At 40.9% G+C, this 15,330-nt stretch overlaps 3 protein-coding genes across 5 annotated transcripts in view; 1 reads left to right on the top strand and 2 right to left on the bottom strand.

Moving 5' to 3' along the window:
- The window catches only part of spata6 (spermatogenesis associated 6), a 9,349-nt gene extending 2,980 nt beyond the window's left edge, over window positions 1-6,369 (top strand). Inside the window, exons 7-11 of one of the 2 annotated variants that reach the window (XM_055221307.1) lie at window positions 1,341-1,775; window positions 3,608-3,719; window positions 3,849-3,889; window positions 4,232-4,374; window positions 5,635-6,369. In XM_055221307.1, the coding sequence (XP_055077282.1) occupies window positions 1,341-1,775; window positions 3,608-3,719; window positions 3,849-3,889; window positions 4,232-4,374; window positions 5,635-5,734 (831 nt within the window). In that variant the 3' untranslated portion in view covers window positions 5,735-6,369. Of the gene's footprint in view, window positions 1-1,340; window positions 1,776-3,607; window positions 3,755-3,848; window positions 3,890-4,231; window positions 4,375-5,634 lie in introns of those variants that run through there. The other variant, XM_055221308.1, reaches the window with a different exon arrangement.
- Window positions 6,370-6,439: 70 nt separating this feature from the next.
- Window positions 6,440-10,845, bottom strand: dnttip2 (deoxynucleotidyltransferase, terminal, interacting protein 2). Its single transcript, XM_033992136.2, has 7 exons — window positions 10,745-10,845; window positions 8,322-10,216; window positions 7,790-7,928; window positions 7,514-7,609; window positions 7,195-7,359; window positions 7,002-7,111; window positions 6,440-6,592 (listed from the first exon to the last, which is right to left on the bottom strand). The coding sequence occupies exons 1-7, from the start codon at window positions 10,817-10,819 to the stop codon at window positions 6,496-6,498; spliced, it is 2,577 nt and encodes an 858-aa protein (XP_033848027.1). The 5' UTR covers window positions 10,820-10,845; the 3' UTR covers window positions 6,440-6,495.
- Window positions 10,846-11,173: 328 nt separating this feature from the next.
- gclm (glutamate-cysteine ligase, modifier subunit) lies at window positions 11,174-14,523 on the bottom strand. Of its 2 annotated transcripts, XM_055221310.1 has the most exons (8): window positions 14,442-14,523; window positions 14,143-14,368; window positions 13,757-13,819; window positions 13,239-13,323; window positions 13,100-13,156; window positions 12,805-13,007; window positions 12,165-12,279; window positions 11,174-12,071 (listed from the first exon to the last, which is right to left on the bottom strand). In XM_055221310.1, exons 2-8 carry the CDS (start codon window positions 14,275-14,277, stop codon window positions 11,902-11,904), a joined length of 828 nt encoding a protein of 275 aa, XP_055077285.1. In that variant the 5' UTR covers window positions 14,278-14,368; window positions 14,442-14,523; the 3' UTR covers window positions 11,174-11,901. The 2 variants fall into 2 exon arrangements, with proteins under 2 accessions (XP_055077285.1, XP_033848028.1); XM_033992137.2 differs by having other exon boundaries at window positions 14,143-14,490.
- Window positions 14,524-15,330: the final 807 nt, after the last annotated feature.

The following is a 15,330-nucleotide window of genomic DNA, read 5'->3' as shown; positions in this document are numbered from 1 at the left end:
TGTCCATTCGGGCACAGATTCAAGGGTATCTGCTCTCCTTCTGAATGTAATTACGAGGAGGCAGATCTGTGACGCTGATAGCACAACCTTTATCACTTTCTTACTGGCTACGAGTTTGGCACAAAACCAGTTTTACCTCGGGTCCTTAGCCTGACCTTGTGCTGCACAGCTGGACTAAATCACAGAGGGTTTTCATAGCATTCTTTATAATAATCCTATTTATGTGTTATTTCTATGTTATGGTGCAGTATGTCACTTAAAAGGCATCAAAGAGGCATCCATCACACACTGGTGGGAATGTTGTGCCAAACACCCTGCAATTTCCCAGGTGCTGCTTCCAAAGCTAAGCTATTTGTTTAAATAGGATGTCATTGACAACAAAGCAGATTGTCAGACTGTTGGCCTGGCCCCGGGGGGCGTCTGGATCAGAGCGCTGCTGTGGCTGTCACAAAGTAGAATTTCTCCATTTTCTCTCCTAATGGATCCTCAGCATTGGAATTTCCTTGACTGCCTTCCCACTCATCTGACAAGCCATCCCACTCTAATCGAGAGATAGACAAGTGCCACAAAACCAGCGATATCTTTCTATTAATTTATAATTCAGCATTCAGTTTGTCGATGGGTCATTAGTGCCTCATCAGAGAAGCCTTTATCTCTATTCCAACTGAAGAAGTGACAGTTCTCAGGACAAAGAAGTGACAGAGGTCAGAGATGGCAGCGTTTGGGGCAAAGAATATCTTCATAAATTCTATTAAATGAAGTATTACTCAAATGGCAGCCCTAATGAAGATTTATTCATCATTTAGTTTCTCTTAAAAATGTTTTAATGCCACAATTTCCCTAATTAGCTTTTAGATTATCTTTGTTTTACAGCCAGGTAATGCCTCTTTATCGTATTAGACTGGAGATGGCCATCAAATGCAATTAACATTTTATCTTAACTTATTTATCCCCAGTTGGCATTACCCGCAGGAAGTGGGATATTGCTTTTGTGGAATGATGTTAGTGGCCATTAGAGTTATTGGAGTGATTCTGCCGAGGTTGTCTCCATGGCAGTGCACAGACAGGCAGAGCTGCTGTTGTCGTAACACTTAAGCTGAATGATTTAGCTAATGGTTTAATGCTTGTGTCCAGGGAGAACATGTCTGAATCAAGAGCGAGAGCAGCTGCCTTAATAGCTAAAATGGCTGACTCTTCTATAAATGAACAAGCGCATGGTCTATGGAGAAATGTGAACTGCTGAGGCGAAGCTTGCGCATTGCCTTTACATGCAGCCCTGTGACTTTGAAGTGTCTGAACAATATATTAACATTTTACTCTTTTCATTTTCTCGTTCCCAGAGCAAATGTTCTCCGCTGAGAGCGTCTCTGTCCCCAGGCACTATGGGAAAAATGTCTTCATCTTCCAAACCACTTTGTCACTTCGGCTGGCAAACTCCCACAAGCAATGACGGGAACTCTGCCTCTTTGAAAACAGAAAAGCGACTCCAACATACAAAGGCTAAGATGTTGACTGACTCTCCAAAGTCCACATCTATGTGCTCTCCTCCTCTGTCCCCATCAAAAAAACTACAGCAGAAGAAACAAACAGGTGTAGAGGAGAGGGCAGACTTTGGCTACCTTGAGCCCACGGTCTCCTCCAGGGCTCGGGCACTGTCTCCCTACACCCACCGCAGGATGTGCCAGCTCTCAGAGGAAGCCAGGCAGAGACTCAGCCACCTCCAGCTCGGACCTCATCTCTTTAAGAAGACCTCGAGCAACCCACCTCCATTCTCAGTATGTACCTCTGTCCTAGGGTTGTCAAAAGTATGGAATATCAGATACCAATTGATACTAAAACTAGGATTGAAACTTGATTGTCATTTGACCAGGTAACAATACTGGACAAAAGTAGGAAAACATTTGACCTTTCCTGAACAGTTGTTGAACGATGTTGAGCTTTATCAGACCTATTATAGACCATAAGGCAACATAAATAAAATACCTTTTATTTTTTGATGAAAATTTCAGTCTGCTGTCTAAAAATAGTGAGTTTTTTTTATTATCAGTGTGCTATCGAAATCAAGCCTGTTTCTTAGTTTTTCCTATGTGTTGCATGTTAGAAGCCAAAAAATAACAGTGGTAAGTGTCTAAAAATGGTCTACAGTAACCAGATGAGGCATTTCTTTATATTCTACTTAAGACCGGTTAAATGAGGTTGCAGAGTTTCTGTACATGAAGTAACTTTACAAAAATTGCTTTCCTGAACAAAAGGAATGTAATCAACTAGCTTAATAGAGCCATTTTGTAAGAATGCTATAGATTCATATAAAGGCTAAATCAAGTTGGTTCACCAGAGGTTCTATCAAAAGTTAATGCCATCTAAGTGTGATATTATGGTTCATGAGGTTTAAACGTATTGACAGGCCTTACCTATACTTACAGAAAATAAGAAAGAAAAAACAGATCAGGGAAAGTATAAAAAGATTATTCTTATAACCTGAGCCTATTTTGACATCATGAAAATAACTGAACGTGCGCTGTATTATGGCCTATTATTCTCGCTAAGGGGTTCTAGACCGCCTTAATAGTGCAAGGCCTGTAGTTAGATTGCTACACTGTTATTTATTAACACTTTAATTATAGCTGTATCACTCCAGCAGAGGATTTGCATATAAAAGGCAGTGGATTTTCTGATCTCAGAGCCTCGGGGAACATACGGACAAGCACAGCCTAGTTTTTCACTGCCCGCCCTCGCTGCCTCCCCCTGGTTTTGTCTTTTATTTATATCAAATCCAATTCAGACCGATGAACATCAAACCCACTTGCCATGCATTATTAAAACTGATTAGGTTGTGTGTTGTTTGTTTATGGCACACCAAAAGAAGTTCACCAGACAACAATGGGCATATTACTACAGAACAGCCTGTTCTCCCACTTTTCCTGGGGGACTATAATGTTGACAATTAACCCTAGTAATTGAGAGTCAATCCGTAATTAACAAATAGATACGTAATGAAGTAGCATGGCCTCATGGTGAATGTATTATCAATGAAAGATTGAAAGCATCAACTCAGAATCTGTGCAGCTTGGGAAGATACAATGAACAATAGGTTTATGGTTGTATAAAATTATATTGTATAATAAATATAAGCACATTTCTTTTCTCATTAATCTATTGGTGCAATATGTAACTTTTCTGGTGGAGGACCTTCTACCTGCTTGTCTCAATGCTCAATGTTATTGCTTTTCCTAAAATGTTCTACAGTAAAATTACCTAAAATTAATCTTATCTATCTTACCTTGAGTTACAGGTGTTTCTATTGCTAAAAAAAAACATTCTTACAGTGAGTGGGCTCACCTCTCCATAGATCTTCTGCTCATCTCCATGAAAATATATATATTTGATGCCATACTGTGGAACATTCTAGGCCATGCAATAACAACTCCATGGAGACTAGCAGGTGGTGGGCTGTCCACCAGAAAAGCCATAGTGCATCTTTAAATATTTACAGGGGGTAGTTATGTTTCAACAAAACTAGCTAAATCCACAGGATAAAAGATCTAATAATAATACAGAAAGAGAGGTTTGCTGTAATTAATAACTCTATGTTTTGTGTTTCTGCTAGGTCCCTTGGTCCACTAACACCTCTCTGCTGGAGTCCTCTTCCTCTCCTCATGACGGACCACATCGTGGTGATGTGCATCAGCGCTCCATCAGCCTCACAGAGGAGCACACAGGTAGGACTTATGTGGAGCCTCAGCTTTTAGGAAAAGTAATATTCTTTGGCATGTTTTTATAAATACAAAGTCAACTGTTTTAAAATGCAATTAGACCAATTTTTGCTTTTGCTTTCTTTGCCCTTGTAGATGTGTCTCTCCTGGGGAGTTACAGACCGCGTGCAGACAGAGTAAGTCATTTTACAGAGCTGTTTTCGAAGCTTATCTGAATAAAAGTGTAATAGTGTAAGTACAGAGCTAGTGAAGTGCTTAAACCCTCCACCGCCCAGTGTCCTTGTCGCTTCAAAGCAAAACATTTAGACATAATTAAAACCAGACTGTGACTGGTGGCACAGATGTTGGGATAATATAATCCAATATCACATTCAATAACAGCCACATTAATAAGTTAACTGGGGCCTGCTTCAGTAAAATGATGACCTTAATATTTTCAGTTCATAAACATCTGTAGTTAAGGGCAGTTTGAAATAAAGCTGTTTTCCCCACTCACTTTTCTTTGTTGCACTTTTCAGATGGAGTGGAGTCATGTGAGGACCCAGTCTTCTCCTGGGACCTCCAGACACAGGGCTCACCCCAAAAGCCCAGCCGAGGCCCGTCTGAATGCGTCAGGGTCCCTAAGCACCCCAGCGGCTCCACACTCTTCTCTAAAGGAGAGGTACAGGCTTTAAGCAGCAGTGTGTAGTATTTGTGTGTAAGACTCCTCTTTCATAAAACTGTACACTTTATCGCTTTCTCTTTTATTCATTTCCCACAAGCTCTGTAAAGTTAAAGGACTCTCGTATCAGGACCAGCGTACTATAGGCACTATCACATGCACATCTGATCTTTAATTTTGATCACAGCCGACAGCCAGGATGAATTCCCCTCCACCTTTTAAATTACACAGGCTGATGTCTTGTCATGTTTGTTCATTACTGAGAGCGGAGGCAGAGCAAAGGGAAAACAAAGAGTAAAATGGTATTGATTTGTGTTTGAGCTGCAGTCTGATGCATTTGACCCGATGCGCGCTTTAATACATTCAGAGAGACCTTGTCATCGATCATGGCAGCTGCGAGCTGAACACACCAATGGGAGCGATGTTCCGTTGTGTTTGTTTGTAGCTGCTCCCTTTCCTCCGCTCAGTCCATAAGTAAACATTAAAATCAATAGACAATCTTAAACCGCAAAGTAAATTGTAGGAAATGAATGATACTTTTCTCACAATTGAAAACGCGACACGAGTTGCAGGACAGGAGATTACGCACGGTCGGCGTAGATTCCCTCCAACATGGAGAGGGGCACGTCTCTCCTCACTCCTCTGATGTACAAAGAAAATGATAGATGCCAGTGGCTGCGTTTGGCCCCTAAGCCCCACAGTCCCAGTCTATTCATGTGCCTGGATGATTTGTCCTTGATGACTTTTAGAAGCAGATAGTAGCTTTATCTGATTAGATGAAACCTCAGTTCACAGCGCTGGGCCCAGGCAGCACTCTGTTACAGCCCCACAGTCCACAAATAAATGTGATCCAGACGCAATACTGAAACTTATTACACCTCACTTCTGTCTGTCCGTCAGAGAAAGTTATTTCCTAAAGGTCTGGGGTGAGCCGGCAAACATGATCATCTACTACTGTTGGAATGTGAAACTCCAGATGTAATATTACCTTTGACACATTGCATAAAGTCAAACATAAAGAAATGTTATTTATACAACCATGTAATGTAAAACGCTGTTGCCCAAAAGATGCAGAAGCAGATTCAATTGAAACCTGCTTATGTTAGAGCACAGACTAGTGGACGTAGTAAATACCTGCAACATACAAGTAAGAATACTCTACAGTCAGTGTCTTTTTCTGTCTAAATTATTTGTATTCAATTGTAATCGTTTTATTATCATATCTTGAAGTTACATCTTGTTTTTATATTTTTTCCTCAGATTTCTGGCCCTTGAGCCAAGTCCATCATACAGTGAGGAGATTCACAGACGGGTTCAGAGGATCCTTCAGACTCACAAAGCATCGTCAGGTGGCCTCTGAGTTACTGTGCTGCTTTTAACGTATGAAGGGTTCATTCCAAGGCGTTAAGAGCAGCACCTTGCTCCCACCATCCTCTGGGCTAGCTTTTGCCCGCCCCGACGGTGAAACCAAACAGAGACATCTAATTTCTCCAAAGCCGTGTGTGAAATTGAATGAAGAACAGGGCTTTGGCATTGTGTGTGGGAAGAGGAGATGGTGGATGTAAGCTGCAGCTGTTAAGAGCTCATCTCTACAACACAAAAGAGAGACAAGAAGGAGGCCCAGAGCCACCGCTGAGAGCCAGCAGTTACAAAAGACTGAGGAGATTTACAGATGAGAAAGGAAGTAATCCCAAATGAAAGAGCAGAAGACACAGACATTTATCTTGAATTAAGGCTCGTCAGTTCATTTCACAATGTTTCATGGTAATGTCTTCATTATATATCGGGTGATACTATGACACTGTCTCTAACACTATTATATATGATTTTTTGTAACAAATAAATTATTGTTTGATTAAAAACAATATTTTAGACATGTTGCTCATCAGGTTTTATAAAGTACTCATTGAATACACTTTATGTCAGTCCTTTACATCCCATGAGCTTGTGCATGTATAGTGTTATTACACACAATATACAAAGCAATCTGATGTTTTCTTGACAGTCCAAAGTTATTTATGCTGCAAGCCAGAACAGTCATTGTACAACTGGAGCAGCTAATATCAGGATCCACAAAAAGCCTCTTTCCAAGTTACGTATCGCTGAGCCAAGTCCACAGATTTACTTTTTATGGAATTTGCTTTTCATTTTGTGCCTCCTGCCGGTTGCCTTTGCTGCCTTCTCCGCCATGATCGCCTGAAACTTCTTTTTGTTTTTTCTGTTTTTAGAAGAAGAAAAAAAAAAAAGTTTACCCAAAATCAAACTAAGTGCTATTGCTTAAATCATAATAAGCTAATCATGCAATTTAAGAGCATGCATCATATCAGAGCAAAACAATACAAGTGAAACAAGGGAGTAAGTTGGCATCCATAACAGGGAAGAAAATAGATAAAAAGTGCGCTGCGTTCACACACGCATCAAAATTGGGACAAAACCAGCACAGAATATGACCAAATCAATCTACATCAGAAGTAAACTGGGCTAAACCAGGGCAGTGAACGCATCCTAAAACATATAAATAGAATGTTTGGGTTGAGACATAATGCATCACTATATTCTATATTCTAAAAGGCCTGTGAAAACAACCAACATAACAAAAAATACCTTGGAGAGTATTTTTCACTTACTGTCTGAAGTCAGCATCTGCCAGAAGCTCCTCAACCATGGTCCTCTTTCTGTCCTTCTTGGTAATTCGGGAATGATAGAAGTCAACTGGGTTGTTCACAACAGTACCCATCTACAGCACAGATAACATATGACCAGTGAGACCTTGAGACACTTGAATTAAATGAATTCAGACATAAGGCTGATAAGGCAAACCTGGAAGTATTTGGGGAAACCATCTCGGTCATTCTTTTTGTAGAAGCGTTTTGGGTCTATTGAGCCCCTCATCTTCAGCAGCTGCAGGTCTCCCTTCAGCTCCGGTGTGATCTCTGGGGCCTTCATGTTGAACCAGGCATCTCCTGTGGTTTTCGCCCTCTCAGCCTAAAAACAAACAGCAAATCAGATATTTAAAAATAGTTTTCAAACCACAAACATTTCAGCTTCACCACAACAATGACTTGCCCATAAGCGTGAATAAAGTTTGCCGTTATCTGGCTGTGGATTAAAAAAAAGGAAAGATTCTGCTAAACCTTACTCTGCGTTTGAGTTTAAGGGCTTGTTTGGATTCTTTGTAAGGAGGCACGGCTTCTTTCTTTTCAAAGTCAGGACCAATCACGCTTTTCTTCATCACCTGTGGACCACAACAAACATGCATCAGTACCAACAGATAAAGGCCAAAGAGGTGGAGGAAAACCGTGGACAAAAGTGTTGCTGGCGTTATCGGATTAGCTCGCCCTTGCATAACTATAGCGTTTATTATTCAGGCTGCATGGTAGATCACCTTCAGCTGAAAAATCAATTACTTATTTACCTCATCTTGGATCTTCTTTTCCTTTGGTTTTTGTTGTGAGCTGGAGACAGGTTTTGATTTACTGCCATCAAAACTGATGTATAAACCCCCAAGCTCCTTCATCCTGATGCCTGGGTCAATACGGCTGGACAACACTTTGCTGGAACAAACACAAATGAACATGTTAAGAAATCATGCTATCAGTAACTTGCACGCTATAAAGAGATATAGACTTGTAAAAGTTTTAGCTAAAATACTTAGAATAGAATAGATAGAATATAAAACTCATATTCTGATCATTGACCGGGTGACATGCTATAACAGATTTATGCATGTGCTGAGTGTCATGAGTTACAGGAGTAGAGTAATAATACAGTGGTATAGGTAGGTTTGAGCTATATACAAAATAATTATTGTATTGTGGAATAACTTTTAGGTGACCATTACTGACCGAGTCAAACCAGATGAATTTTCATGAACCATTCAAATTACTATCTTAAATTAAACACATTATATTTTGCTTTAGAATGTGCTATAACCCCCAGACACTTACACATTAGGGTCCCTGCTGGAGAAGAGGATATCTGCTGCATCATCATCGTCATCGTCACCCTCTTCATCCACAAACTCATCCTCCTCTTCCTCAGCTGATTTCTGTGCAGTCTGGTCTTCCTGTCCCAACCCCTCTTTGTAGTACTGCTCATCTGCTTCTTGCCCAGGCCTTGTGTCAATCATAAAAAGGCCATCAACTGCTTTAGTAACTTTAGTCTTCCTGGGATGATCTATTTCTTCATTAGTTCCCAAATCCTCCTCTTCATCACCAGAACTCTCTCGGATTTCACCTGCAATGTCATCGTCATCATCATCTTCATCATCATCACTGCTGTCTAAAAGGCTGATATTTTGGACTACAGCGCCCTGAGGTGGCTGCTCTGGGAACTGCTCCTCTGGTGATTGGTGCTGTTGACTAGACGTGCCTTGAACGGGCTCCTCTTGCGCTTCTATTTGACGCACAGACTCTCCAATGGATTTGACCCCTTCATACACTGAACTTGATTCCATCGCTTCCTCTGGCATTTCCACATCATCGTTGCCATCTTCTTGTTGCTTGTTATTGTCTAAAATGTCTGTGTTAGCAATAGCCACTTGCATATCTTCATCCTTGACACCTGTGGTTTGAGAATGACATGTTCCAGTTGCTGTTGCTGACTGAAGAGGCTTTGATTGCTCTAGTGCTTCATCTGTTTCCTGTATAATTTCCATCTCTGAAGCTTTATCAACTATACTTTCAGTAGGCAGCTCCTCCTGGTGGTCTTCTACCATTACTGCAGACCCGTCAGTTTTTGGGATTGATTCAATATGAGAATTAACGCTGCTTCCTTCAGGTGTAGATTTTTGTAGAGGAGTTTGATCTTCTTGATTTGCATCTTCTTCTATCAATGTACACTCAGCATCTTTCTCTATTACTGTGTTTTCTAACCTTGAATCATTCACTGAATTCTCTTCAGGTGGGACTATGTTTTTTTCTAACACTACACTAAGTTTTTTAGATGACACTGCCAACACTGACACTTGTTGATTGCTGCTGCCTGAACCAGTTCTGCTACTACTCGGAGTCTCCACTCTACCCACATCTGTCACGTCTGAGTCTGAATCTATCGATAAGGATGTGCACTTCTTACGCCCGTATGCTGCCCTGCTATAGGACGGCCCGGATTCAAAACCTTCCGAATCACATGACATTGGCTCAGACACCGTTTCAGCTCTGACTCGTGTCGCCCTTGTTCTTCGAGTTGTTGGAGCCTTAGATTGAGAGCTTTCCAAATTCTCATCCAGATTTAGTGGAGCATCAGGTTTTCTTCTTATGCGTGTAGACCTGCGTGTGGTAGACTGTGACACATCCCCAGTAATACTGTCAGCCTCAGACATCTCAGACTCTTCAATATTCTGTCTTCTCGCTGTTCTTGTGCCTTTACTTCTCTGAGACACTACAGGGGTACACAGCCCCTCTGTTTTATCATCTTTTACCTCGCTGGCAGAATCCAAAGCTTCTGAGTTTGGCTTTTTCCTCGTGCTTCTCCGAATTTTTGCCACAGACGCAACAGAGGAACAGGACTCAACTTCGGACCCATCTTCTTCTTTAGTCACTACATGTTGTTGTCTCCTTGCACTTTTATGGGTCACTGGTGCTTCGATGTCAGACAAAGCAGAGCAACAGGAATCCATATCTGAAATCTCCCCCTCATGCACAGAGCCCACAGGGGTGCAGGGCTTGTCCGGGCTGTGCAGTCTTGATGCCCTGGTACATCTTTTCCTGGCAGAGTTTTGGGCAGTGATGTTGTGTGCTAGTTTCTTGAGCTGAGAGCTTGCTTCTTCTACAGTAGTCTGCATGGGGCTCTCGGGGAGGTTAGCGGTTCTCCTGGTTCTTCGGCCAATGGATGGTGTAGCCTGGAGAAAATCAACACTAACCTTAGTAAAGTAAAAGTGTTCATGTTGTATTATTGTCACATTTGGGCACATTTTGACACATTAGAAGGTACTTTATCACACTGACATTTTTTTCATGCAAATGTATATCATACCATCCTAATTTATAACACGTTTTCTTGGTGTAGGTGTACGTGGTATCACAAACTGAATCTCAACACAAAATCAGACAAAATAAAAATGGCTGAACACAAACACAAATACTGTTACACAACAATAACAACCAGCAACCATATTGTTTTTAAGTGTCATCTTTAGCCATAATCCTATATTATGTTAAAAATTTTACTTTATACTGTAATAGGGAAGTATTGCTTATGTTATTAAATGACGTTCAAAGTTTACAAACTGTATGGCGACCGCAGCACCACGTGAGACACAGACATCTCCATCTCATCAGCTGCTGGGTGGATTTGATTTTTTTTTTTTTTTAACTCGATGTTATCGCAGGGTATAAAAACTCTTAGAATATATTTTTACTACACAAACCTGAGCTGCAGAGGTGGCATCAGAGTCAGATTTACTCGGGGAGCTCACGAGAACTCCTCTCCTGGTGGCCACCATCTTGGACGATCCTCACGCTGCTCCACTTCCGCTTTAAGACCAGACCTTACTAATCGAAATACAATGCAAAACTCTTTTTTGAGTTTGTTGCTTTACATTAAGTGGCTCAATTGTCTCCTGCCTATTTGACCTTGCTTTGTTATGTTTTATTGTTTTTATTGCTAACTGTGAGATTTTTGCTTCTCAAAGTAGAGGATGTAAATACTTTTGATCCAAACAGGTCAAATAAACGATGGCAGATCAAGAGTACATTTCCTTAAAAGGTACATTTATTGATGTGTATTGGTTGTTATTTATTATCAATTATAATATTCCAGACCAAATATTACCCAAACTGAAGCCATGCCGAGGTGGTGATTTTAATAAAGCAAATTTAATCATGATATACAGATATGACAATACATTTACAGTACAGTAGAGGAGCTGCATCATTTCATTCACTGGACCCTGTGTGCAAGAGCAGCTTTAATTTAACATTCAGGTGACATTACTACATAAAGATTCCCCAGTGCAATCGTAACAATGCATATTATGTGTTTCTGTTCTACTGTTAATCTCATGAGCTTGGTAAACAATTTGTTCTAAAACATTTTGGTGAAAATGCATGGATACAAGTTAAATGTAAAGCATAGGATCTCAAACTGCATTACAGTATCAGCAGTCCGTATGCTCATTTAGTTTGATTAGTGCTTTTTGCCAAGACTGGAATGCCAACATGTTTTTCAATAAATCATACACAAATCAAGAATCAAAAAACTTTGCATAAATAATTTACAGGTTTTGTCTCTTAACGGATTTGGGAAGATGACAGGAATCTGAGAGGCACTTCATTACCAACTAAAATACAGTATCAACAACCAGCTTCACAGATAGACAGTGGCCAGAATGAGCCCATTGAAAATGTAATTCAGAGTTATAGTTTTATGACTCAGTTCTACATTTTAAAGAACTAAAAACAGTGGTACAAAAATTAGTTTTAGATTCACCGCAATTGGCAACATCCACTTACTGAATGTGTGTTTCTGTAATTTGAAGTGATGAATAACATGGCTTTATCCACACATCTTCATGAACGAGCTATGCTATGACCTTGCCTTACTCGCACTGACAAGGTAACCTTTGGATTTTATAATGCCTCTGCTCTTGACAATAATGGAGTATCGTAGAACCCAGTCTAGCCTCCAGTCGGCAACACTGAGCTCCTGTGTCCCCTCCTGCAGAGCCTGTTGGAATGCTGCTGCCGACATGAGCTCTGGTTAATGACAAGAACAAACAGATAGTTCAATGGTCACTTGCTGACATGATATGGCCCATGTGTATATACTCTTACACTACTTATACATACCTTTGGGGTCATTGTGTGTGAGCAGCTGTATGTCAAACTCTTTTGCAAATGCTGTGAGGTCAGGAGGCATCACACAGCAGGATGCCAGGTTCACCTGGTTACTGCTGGGCTTTACCTACTCAAAGAAAAGGCATAAAGAAAACACATTTGTCAATGTGCCTTGAAGTTATTATTTGTGAGTATATGTTATTTATATGAGCTTGCTTTGTTCAGGCTCATCAGTTACTCAAATCACCCTCTTTCTCTCCCTCTACTGCAGTCTAAAGGCAGTCCAAAGATGAGGAAATCAATGATAATGGGCATATACTAACAAAGCAGAACTATAATTACCATGCAAGTTTTGGAAATTGAAGATGGCCTGTAAAATACTGTAGCTCTAAATACTGACAGATGTTGAAGAATGCACCATAGCTACAGCTATGTCACAAAGGTAAATATTGAACTGCAAACAAATGGATACATGAGCATTTCAAATGGAGTTCTACATTTTTAAGCTTAAGGAGGACAGGGGTAAGTCGGAGACTGAACTGGTCAGACAGTAGATATAAAGGTGGTATCTAGTGATGTAATGCAAAAATGTAGCTCCAGCTTCAAATATCAGCTTAAGAGTGAGACAGTTTTGTTTTAACTTTTTTCTTACCTGAGCCCAATTGTAAAGTTGTTCCAGCAGATCTTTGTCCAAGTCAGAAGTGCCGATAGCTGCAATCTGCTGGCTCTGCACCAGAGCCTCCAGCTCCTCCCAAACCGGCTGTAGGTGAGCCAGAGTCTGTGTGTCCCCCTCTGGGGGCCCAGGGGGCGCTATTATAACAGAATCGAGTTGGGACACTGCCAGTGTCTGGCAGGCTGCAGGGGACAGATAATTTGGCTTGTTCAAAGTGACACTGAAGAATGTGTTGGTTTAGAATAAAGATATTTATGAACATTTTAAAACATACCCATCTTAACTGCTTCTTTGATTGAAGATTTATCAGACTCACATAGGAACAGTTTAGCTGCAAGTATAACATAAATGTATTGACACATTTTTATCTACATTTAAAATATAAATAATTATATTAGATATGGACAACTCACCTGAAACCTTCAGCTCCTCCCTCTCCTCTGGTGTTATAGCGTCTGTTGCTTCAGGAATGGAGCAGTCCAGTGTATCTTGGAAGTCCTGCATGAAAGAGAGGAAACACAATCCATCACTTGAAGCACTCTACTACATGGACACATTATATCACTGCACAGTTTTGGTCAAATGTTCTAACAATAGAAACACAACATGTTTAACACAGAGACACCAAGTAGAGCAGTAAATGTAAACCTAATCCCTGGACCAAAGTCCCGGCCCCAGCAGTGCTAACACAGGCCATACTTGTGATGGGCTTTAGGAGTCAGCACAGCATGAACATTTATCCTGACAGCTCCTTTTCAGTTTGACCAGCACTACCCTAATGTCCACCACTCTGCTTTTTACTTTCACAGCTTCAGAATTCAAACTTTATGGCTAATGTCGGTATGTGGATGTAGCACCCAAATACAGCACAGACACTGAACAGGGTCTACAATATAAGTAGTGTGAAGTGTTGTCTAAGCTTATATCCCACCTCTGCAGTTAGCTTCGTCTGGGAAAACCAGTCCCCCAGGGTAGCCTGAATGCAGTCTTGCAGCTGAAACAAACCACATGAAAGTAAAATGTACAACTAAGGCATCTTTAAACCAATATAAAAGTGTGCAGTACAGGCATAACAATGACAGTTACTCTTCAACAATTTAATGTGTTGTCATAAGTTCTTACACGGGAGCCGAACTCAAATAATTAGAATAAACCTAATGTTAAATTACTCAAACTACACTTTGTTTTTCGTGAAACACCCTTATCCCTTTAATCAGTTTATGAGTTGAGCTAACCAGAAGCTAATGCTATCTCAGTTGACAAATGAAGCACGCTTTAGGTTAGGATTTTACGCAGACACTTAGGATTTGGTCTTACTTCCTCACTGGGAGAGCCAGGACACTTCTTTTTCATCCGGTTGCGGTTGACTATGTTCCCGGTGTGGAGTCTGAGCGTCTTGGCTTGGTTAAACATCTTGGCATTAGCGCTCATGTTGCTGTTTTGTCCGTCCATGTGCTTCCTCTACGTGCAGCTTTACGTCGCAGCGTGACTCAGCACTAATGCGGCGCTCTGTGTCAGCGGCTTTATACGCGCTGCCTGGTCACTGCTCACAATAAAATATTTAGATAGCTGAAAAGGCAGTATCAGGATGACTTGCATGTGAGGTGTTGACTGACCTGCTGGGCTGGTGTTACTCTAGACTGCTGAGGCTCACGAGGGAGAGCCGGGGACACGCCCACATGGTGAGGACACGCCCACACCGTGGGTCCGCTGAAAAACACGGACTGGAGTTTACGGGACGGAGCGGCACACGGGAAAATCGAGGCAAACCCAATAGATCCACGAGGAAAACCCGCAGTGGATTTAGGAATAAACTGGAGGGTGTAGATCCTCAGTTTGCCGCTAGAGGGGAGTGTGTCGTTTCATTTGTCGAGCCGATCGAGTTTTGGCTACAAGACAAAACAGATGCTCTATTTATTCACAGAGGACATATCAAAATCGACTTTCACGAGCTTTCAGCCATGTTATAATGGTGTTCAATCACCATTAACAATACTCATTATTACATTTCTGGAACAATTTTCCTCTGTGTATTAGAATAGTTCAATCTTAATTTTTTTAATCTTTGTTGAAAGCCAATTTGTATGCACTGACTTTTAAGACGAATGAATTGTATTGTATTTGTATTGTTCTATCGTGTTTTTCCATGTTTTATTTAATAAGATTGCACTTTATATCGCCTTTGTACAGCACTTTGGGCAGCTGTGGTTGTTTTTAAATGTGCTTTATAAATACATTTGACTTGACTTGACATTTCGATTGACACGTGCATATTTGAGTAATCCTGTATTTTTCTGCTTCTGAGGCTTGATTGCTCAGAATATGTTCATCTACTCCCTATCCCCACCCTCAGCCCTGGATTTACTTGTAAGTTTTATTAAAATCATACTCCGGGTCACATGTTGTTTTCAAGAATGTCACAGCCATTTGCAACAATAAAAACACATTATTGAACATGTAGTGTTTGTCACAGTGACATTTGTGAGGAGGCGGAGTGGGTCTATG

This window comes from Periophthalmus magnuspinnatus, chromosome 4, assembly GCF_009829125.3.
Source record: "Periophthalmus magnuspinnatus isolate fPerMag1 chromosome 4, fPerMag1.2.pri, whole genome shotgun sequence".
NCBI classification, from domain to species: domain Eukaryota; kingdom Metazoa; phylum Chordata; class Actinopteri; order Gobiiformes; family Gobiidae; genus Periophthalmus; species Periophthalmus magnuspinnatus.
The sequence above is the reverse complement of the archived record's forward strand: the minus strand, read 5'-3'. Positions and strand labels throughout refer to the sequence as shown.

Excerpts from the sequence above, each read along its gene's own strand:
- dnttip2 (XM_033992136.2), bottom strand. The coding sequence starts at position 10,819 with ATGGTGGCCACCAGGAGAGGAGTTCTCGTGAGCTCCCCGAGTAAATCT. Across the intron at positions 10,217-10,744 it reads ATGCCACCTCTGCAGCTCAG|GCTACACCATCCATTGGCCG; the intron begins GTTTGTGTAGTA and ends GATTTTCTCCAG. Across the intron at positions 7,929-8,321 it reads TCCAGCAGGGACCCTAATGT|CAAAGTGTTGTCCAGCCGTA; the intron begins GTAAGTGTCTGG and ends TGTTTGTTCCAG.
- gclm (XM_055221310.1), bottom strand. The coding sequence starts at position 14,277 with ATGGACGGACAAAACAGCAACATGAGCGCTAATGCCAAGATGTTTAAC. Across the intron at positions 13,820-14,142 it reads CTGGCTCTCCCAGTGAGGAA|CTGCAAGACTGCATTCAGGC; the intron begins GTAAGACCAAAT and ends GGTTTGTTTCAG. Across the intron at positions 13,157-13,238 it reads GGAGGAGCTGAAGGTTTCAG|CTAAACTGTTCCTATGTGAG; the intron begins GTGAGTTGTCCA and ends TTATACTTGCAG.